Source organism: Nestor notabilis, unplaced genomic scaffold, assembly GCF_000696875.1.
Source record: "Nestor notabilis isolate BGI_N333 unplaced genomic scaffold, ASM69687v1 scaffold10061, whole genome shotgun sequence".
Classification (NCBI taxonomy): domain Eukaryota; kingdom Metazoa; phylum Chordata; class Aves; order Psittaciformes; family Psittacidae; genus Nestor; species Nestor notabilis.
In genome coordinates this window covers 12,303-20,264 of record NW_009915141.1, presented here as the reverse complement: position 1 = coordinate 20,264, position 7,962 = coordinate 12,303, and the positions used below count along the sequence as shown (strand labels likewise).

At 44.9% G+C, this 7,962-nt stretch overlaps 1 protein-coding gene across 1 annotated transcript in view; it reads left to right on the top strand.

Moving 5' to 3' along the window:
• The window catches only part of LOC104413074 (chromodomain-helicase-DNA-binding protein 4-like), a 21,164-nt gene that overhangs the window by 2,134 nt on the left and 11,068 nt on the right, over window positions 1-7,962 (top strand). The window contains 16 exon segments of the mRNA XM_010023980.1: window positions 13-140; window positions 333-524; window positions 895-1,013; window positions 1,437-1,613; window positions 1,615-1,673; window positions 1,754-1,881; window positions 2,020-2,155; window positions 2,635-2,816; window positions 2,948-3,187; window positions 4,125-4,328; window positions 4,435-4,640; window positions 4,854-4,985; window positions 5,291-5,387; window positions 5,759-5,950; window positions 6,038-6,238; window positions 7,213-7,350. Of these exon segments, the coding sequence (XP_010022282.1) occupies window positions 13-140; window positions 333-524; window positions 895-1,013; window positions 1,437-1,613; window positions 1,615-1,673; window positions 1,754-1,881; window positions 2,020-2,155; window positions 2,635-2,816; window positions 2,948-3,187; window positions 4,125-4,328; window positions 4,435-4,640; window positions 4,854-4,985; window positions 5,291-5,387; window positions 5,759-5,950; window positions 6,038-6,238; window positions 7,213-7,350 (2,531 nt within the window).

Genomic DNA, 7,962 nt, shown 5'->3' with positions numbered 1-7,962 from the left:
CTTTCCCTTCAGAGCCTGAGGAAGAGCCAGAAGAAGAGCTTCTGTCAGAGGCTGACACCCCCAAAATCAAGAAGAAGAAGAAGCCCAAGAAACTAAAGGAACCCAAAGTGCCCAAGCTCAACAAGCGTCAGAAGAAGGAGGTAAGGAAAAGGATGCCCAAGGTCACACCCTAAAATGTGGATATATGCGGTGAAGGTGCCTTCAGTTATTGTTGGCCCATGGTACCAATCCTTTGTATAAGCCCTCTCAAGCTTGGGGAGAGTGTGCTGTTTAGTGCTTATCCAGGGTATTTTCTCACAGCTACCTGATATTCTCTCTCCCTCCCTCCCCAGCTGGGGGACAGCTCTGGTGAGGGGAATGAGTTTGTGGAAGAGGAAGAGGAGGTTCTGCGCTCTGACAGTGAGGGCAGCGACTACACACCTGGGAAGAAGAAAAAGAAGAAATTAGGGCCCAAGAAGGAAAAGAAAAACAAAGCCAAGCGCAAGGAGGAGGAGGAAGAGGAGGAAGAAGATGATGACTCAAAGGTGAGAAGCTACCCTTGCTGACTGACTGCATGCTCCTTCTGCCCATGTATCTGATTTTGGGGATCATTGTGCTCTCAGTTTAAGATGGTACATGGAGTTGGGGCTGTTCAGTTTCTTGACCATTTTCCCATCTTGCATTCCTCCTCTTCTGCCTTAAACATGCCTAGGATGTGTGTTGAATCCGAAGACTTCTCCCAAGTCCGCTGATGTTCTATTGAGGCTGTGTCATATGGCAGTGATAAGTGGACAGGAGGGGAAAAATTCCCTGCTCCTGACCCATTGAGTCATCTGTGGATGCGTGGAAGTTCTGATCTTTCCTGGAGCAGAACTAGAGCTTTTTCTCACATGTGCTGTGATTCTCTTTGCACAGGAGCCAAAGTCATCTGCTCAGCTCCTGGAAGATTGGGGCATGGAGGATATAGATCATATCTTCACAGAGGAGGACTACCGAACTCTGACCAACTACAAAGCTTTCAGCCAGTTTGTCAGGTAAACTGCAAGCCTGTATTTGGAAGGACTCGGTCAAAAAGAGATGGGACAAGGACTAAGTTCCTTTGATTTGAAACCTCAAGACACATTAGAAACACCAGTGTCCTGCCTAGAGCAAAATCTAAAGCAACAGTGAAATAATTGATCCACTTAATTTTTGTTTTCAGTGTTGGGGATGATGAAAGCCCTCATTCCTTGTTCTCCTTCTTCCCTAGTATGCTAAATTCCATTTCACCTTCCAACCCTCGTGAGTATTTGCATCCTCCACAGAGTGAAGGACAGGAGTGAAGAGATTCATTGGCTGTTGAGATCAGAGATTAGAAAGGAATGTAGTCTGAGATAGATATGTTGATGGGGGTGGCAGGGAGGAACAATGATTGAGATTTCAGGGTGGTCTGGTAACCTTTCTTTAAATGTCCACAGGCCACTTATTGCAGCCAAGAACCCTAAAATAGCAGTGTCGAAGATGATGATGGTATTGGGAGCCAAATGGAGAGAGTTCAGCACAAACAACCCTTTCAAGGGAAGTTCAGGTGCATCTGTGGCAGCTGCTGCAGCTGCAGCTGTTGCAGTAGTGGAGAGTATGGTGACAAATGCCCCCCCTGCCACAACCCCCTGTAGATGTGCCACTCAGGAAAGCCAAGACAAAGGAGGGCAAAGGTGAGATGAAGAATCTGGCAGGATGGTAGGTGAGTGGTGTCAAGGTAGTAGTCCTGACTTGCGGTCTCCTCTGTTTCCAGGACCCAATGCCCGGCGGAAGCCGAAGGCCAGTCCTCGTATTCCTGATATCAAGAAACCTAAAACAAAGAAGGTGGCACCTTTGAAAATAAAACTGGGAGGATTTGGTTCCAAGCGTAAAAGATCATCAGTAAGTGATGCTCCTTCCTTGACCTCCTGAGGAGGAGGTGATGATGGGCTAGAAATGCTGGGGTGCATGTCGCATGTCTGTTTGTTGTCTCCAGTATGCATGCCTGAGTAGCACAGTGTTTTTTCTTATCTGCCTCAGAGTGAAGATGATGATCTGGATGTGGAGTCAGACTTTGATGATGCCAGCATCAACAGCTATTCTGTTTCAGATGGATCTACAAGCCGTAGTAGCCGCAGCCGCAAAAAACTCAAAGCTGGGAAAAAGAAGAAGAAAGGTATGGATGTTTGGTGTCAGTTGGAGACAGCAGTGCAGCTAAGTGTGTAGAAAGATTACAGATATGTCTATGCAGAATTTGGATATTTAGCAGCATACTTGAGGGAGGAGAATTGCTAAGGAAGAACCTGATCCTGGTTTTAATAAGGAAAAGGTTTTCAGTTCTTTCAGCACTGTGTTTGTTCCCCTGCCAAAGGTGAGTTTTCCTCACCTCAATTACACCTTTAATTTCATAAGTGGAAGGAGGCACAAAGGGACTTATTTTACTTCTGTTCTAGTTTTTGCTCTGTGTCCTGTTTGCTTAGGTAAAACAAAAGTAATTCTGGCTTCTGGATCTTTATATTACTATGTTGGGAGAGTACCGTATGTTATATATACATATTATATATACTTACGTTACACTTTCGGGAAACTATAATCCCTTACTATTGGAAGTCTGTACCTGTGGGTTTTATTGTAACTCCTCACCATCCTTTGCAGGTGAGGAGGATTCCGCAGTGGCTGTGGATGGCTATGAGACTGATCACCAGGACTACTGTGAGGTGTGCCAGCAGGGAGGAGAAATTATACTGTGTGATACCTGCCCTCGTGCCTACCACATGGTTTGCCTGGACCCAGACATGGAGAAAGCCCCAGAGGGCAAATGGAGCTGCCCACACTGTGTGAGTAGTGGATTCCCCAAACTGTGCAAGAGATGGAGGGAGGAGTGTCAAGCGACTTGGGGCTGCCTGTCTCCTGTAATAAAATAATCACAATTGTGTCATTTTGCTTTTCTGATTTCCCTCTCCTACAGGAAAAAGAGGGCATTCAATGGGAAGCAAAGGAGGATAACTCTGAAGGTGAGGAAATTCTGGAGGATGTTGTGGGGGATGCTGAGGAAGAGGATGACCACCATATGGAGTTCTGTAGAGTCTGCAAGGATGGAGGAGAGCTGCTGTGCTGTGATGCCTGTCCTTCGTCCTACCACATACACTGTCTGAATCCCCCACTGCCAGAGATTCCCAATGGAGAGTGGCTGTGTCCTCGCTGCACTGTGAGTTTCTGCTAGTACCATTCTCCTACTGCAGGGGATGCTCAATCTAATCCTTCTGGATCATCTTATTTTCTGGGAAGGACTTAGTTCTCTGACTCTTATCTTCTCTCACGCTTTTGTCATAAAATACCAAGGCCTGGCTTTCTGTGCCTGGGTCACACCTTGTCGATTGGCTGCTTTTTCCAGCCAGCAGGAAGGACAGGGTTACAGCCATTGAGTCTTACGGGGTTTGCCCTTGTGCAGATTAGTTGGGCAGTTTTGGGTCCAGGATGCCATGGCTCAATTTTCTCCAATCCTGTATGTAAACGCAGGAGAACAAGTGCAAACAAATTCAGTGACTTCAAAATATATTTTAAAGTAGTTTAGAGACAAACATTTTACTTGGACTGTAAACTCTATAATGTCAAGCCCTGTCTTAGTAGGTGGTTGGGAGAAATGTCACACCTTTCCAGAAAGCTCTTGAAGTATTATAAGTGGTGTTAGGTGTTTTCATTAAGTGATTTTAAGATGATGAACAAAAAAGCTGCTTCAGGACATATCCATATACTGGGCCAATAGTTCTACAGTAAAATATTTTTGTACAAACTTCCGTTGGGACTTGTGATTGGATAGATTACTGGGCTCATCAAGCGTAGCAATTTCTGTATTTCATGTAGAGTTTCTGAATTGGTATAGCTCTGGGGAGACAACTAAATTGAGATTCTGAATTCAGTTTGGGATTTGTCAGGCCTAGAAAAAGAAGACAAACTGGGGAAAGCTCAAACAAATGCTGGAGGTAGGGGATGAAACCTTCTAAGTCCAAAAAAGCAAATTCCATCTGCATGGTAAAGCTATAATTAAAGAAAAAGAACTGTGCCTCTTATGTTTCTGTTCCTCAGTGCTTGTGTGTTGCAGGGTATGTATGCTCTGATGTAACAAATTCTGTTCAACTTTTCAGTGCCCAGCCTTGAAAGGGAAGGTGCAGAAGATCTTGATCTGGAAATGGGGTCAGCCCCCAGTTGGCCCACCACCACCACGTCCACCTGATGCTGACCCTAATGCTCCACCCCCTAAGCCTCTGGAAGGTCGTCCAGAAAGGCAGTTCTTCGTCAAATGGCAGGGCATGTCCTACTGGCACTGCTCTTGGGTGTCAGAGTTGCAGGTGAATGGAGGACTTTAACCATGTCATATGGGTGGATAGCCGAGGGGAGATATTTTGGGTAGTTGGTGGGGAAAACACCTACTAACAGCTTCTGTCCTGGTTCCAGCTGGAGCTGCACTGCCAGGTCATGTTTCGTAACTACCAACGTAAAAACGATATGGATGAGCCTCCCTCAGGGGACTTTGGAGGGGAAGAGGAGAAAAGCCGAAAGAGAAAAAACAAGGACCCCAAATATGCTGAGATGGAGGAGCGCTTCTATCGATACGGGATCAAGCCTGAGTGGATGATGATCCACAGAATCCTTAATCATAGGTAGGGGAGGTAGCGAAGGGTATTTTCCACAAAGACCTTAAGCAGGGCTAAAGGGAGAGTGGGTGATATGACTGGGGGAAACAGTGGTTATGACAAAGTTCTTCTTGTTTCTGTTGCTTCACTAAGGGATCCTTTGCTTCTCTCCTGTTGGAGTGGGTTGGGTGAATGCTGTCATTTCACTGTGCTTAAGACTTACTGTTCTTCCTCCCCCAGTGTGGATAAGAAGGGGAATGTCCACTATTTGATCAAATGGAGAGACCTACCTTATGATCAGGCATCGTGGGAAAGTGAAGATGTGGATATTCAAGATTATGACCTCTACAAGCAAGCCTACTGGAATCACAGGTAAGAGAAGTATCTAGAGGTTGTGTTCCTTTCCCTTCTCTCAAGAGGAAAATAGAGTATCTCAGCCCTTGGCACTAGCTGGATTAATATATGGAGATACCCAAGAAGCATTACCTTGTTGGTGAACTTCTTATTACTTTGGGCAAGGTACCTTGTGTCTCTCCACCAGGTCATGTAGGCTCCAGTTTTGTTCTCTTGAGCCTATTTGAGTTGGGTCATTGCCCTCCTATTCTTTGCAATAGTTTCCCCTTGATCTGTTACAAAAACCGTTAAACTTGCATGTTCTTGGGACTGTCTCTGCATAGGGAGCTGATGAGAGGTGAAGAGGGCAGGCCTGGTAAGAAGTTGAAGAAAGTGAAGATGCGTAAACTGGAAAGGCCCCCTGAGACTCCCACAGTAGATGTAAGTTACTGTTACTGCTTAGGAGCCATCTGATACAGCTGCTTATTTTGGGGAGGGAGCAGGTAAATGAGAAACTGGAGAGTAAAGAGCATATGGTTTAGAGTTCCTTCATGGGCTGAAGAACAAATGAGTTCTAGAGCCTTCAGACAAAGGCCCACCTTCTCCTTTGGCTGAGACACTGGCTGGCTCTTGGTGAAAAGGTTTTATTTAAAAAAAAAATGCTTTTTGAACATTTAGGAATTTTGTCTGGTGAATATTTTGTCTGTGAAATCTCATCAGCACTAGGGAATATATGGGTGACTGGAAAAGGGAGTCTTGGTAGCTGTCTAGCTAAGGTAAAGGATATCCACTCTTTCTTCTTTCCACTGTAGCCAACAGTGAAATATGACCGGCAACCAGAGTATCTGGATGTAACGGGGGGCACTCTGCATCCCTACCAACTGGAAGGACTGAATTGGCTGCGCTTCTCTTGGGCCCAGGGCACAGATACAATCTTGGCTGATGAAATGGGTCTGGGAAAGACTGTGCAGACAGCTGTGTTCCTATATTCTTTATACAAAGAGGTGAGAACTGGGAGATCACTACCTAGGGAGATTCTGCCTGTGTTAGTGGTTGAATTCATCTAATGCTGTTACTGACTCTGTTTGTAGGGCCACTCAAAGGGTCCCTTTTTGGTGAGTGCCCCACTGTCCACAATCATCAACTGGGAACGAGAATTTGAGATGTGGGCCCCAGATATGTATGTAGTGACCTACGTTGGGGATAAAGACAGCCGGGCCATCATCCGGGAGAACGAGTTCACTTTTGAGGATAATGCAATTCGTGGAGGCAAGAAAGCATCCAGAATGAAGGTACAGAACTCTGAGGGAATACAAGTCTGAACTGAAGGAAGAGATGTACTGCCCTGCCTTTTGGCAGCTGAGATTCATATACTCTGGTGTCCCTGGGAACTAATTATACTTGTAGTTTCCAAGGGGAAATAACTGCAAATCGATGAGTGGTGGGTGTTTAGACTCTTGCTCTAGACTATTTAAACACTCCTACTAGTCTGAACTAATTCAGTGCTGGAAAAAGAGGGTTGACTAAGGTAATACTGACCGTAGGCAAGTCCTTCTATTTCTTCTACTTAATCTGTGAAGTTGTGCATCACTTCTACAGACCTAAGACAACGTCAGAATTGCCATTATATGGAAAAGTCAAATATACAAGTATGAACTTTCTGGTCTGAGGAACTGTCTGACAGTGAGGCCATACCTAGACATCTGAGAAATTGCATTCTGTGCCCAGACAGGAAGAAAGAGCCTGATCTAGATTGCTAGTGTTTGTAGAATTTTAGTCTTTCTAGTAGAAGCAAGATGGGAGCTAAAGCTTTTCCAGTGGCAGAGATAGATAAGGACTCCTTTGCTTACCTTGAAATTGAACTGTATTAAGTACTAGTCATAATTGAAAGTTCCATGATAAACTACTAATCTTTTTAAGTCTTAGCTTTTTGATGGGCCAGTCTTCTCCAAATCTCATTTCCCTGCTATGCTTCTCTTCACTGCTTATTTGTTAAACTTCTGTTACAATATTTGGCAGCTGCCCAGAAGTAGCAGGTACTGAGGGGGTTGAGGAGACTTCCATGTGTTGAGGGTAATGAGGGATTAAAAGGCTAGGACGGTTTGGGTAGCATTTTGAATCTTGTGACAGGAAACTGAGGGTGTGGAAAGTGATGTTCTGTTTGACCAGGGCTCACCAGAATAACTTGATGGAGAAATACTGCATCTACTTGGTTCTGGGGCATTCCCCTATCACATTACTATGTTCCTTTTTGTTTCCATTGCAGAAGGAGGCTGCTGTGAAGTTTCACGTGCTTCTCACCTCCTATGAACTGATCACAATTGATATGGCCATACTAGGCTCTATTGACTGGGCCTGTCTCATTGTGGATGAAGCTCACAGACTGAAGAACAATCAGTCTAAGGTACCAGAGAAGCATAGGTGGCTTATAGGCATGGCATATGTTCCAGGGGAAAATGGTCAGGGAGCATTCAGAAGATTACATAGCTGCTCCTAAGCACCTGAGTTTGTCTGTCAGCTCTTAGTCCAATAGTAAGTTTGATGTGTTATTTAAAAACCAAACCAAACACAGCCTTCATTTGGAGAATAACTATCACTGGCAACAACCTCACTTTTATCCATATCACTGATTAAAACAGCTTTCTCTGTAGGTGGATAGGCAGTTAGTGTATGCTGGAAAAGAGGAAAAACCTGGACATTGTTGGTACTCTTGAAATACCAACTGGCTTCTCTGGAAGCAGATGATGTATCTGCACCACCTTATTCTGGAAAGGTTTACCATACTGAGCATAAAACAGGTTGATGAGTACAGTTATCCTAGTTCCAGAGTTGGCCTCTGGCCTCCTCTCTGCATTCATCTGGATTTGTAGCAGAACTAATTGGATGTTACAGAAATGGGGGAGGGGTGGGCAATGGTGTTCAAAAATCATAGAAGCGTAGAATAGTTTGGGTTGAAAAGATACTCAAAGGTCATCTAGTTCCAACACCCCTGCCACTGGCAGGGCACATCCCCCCG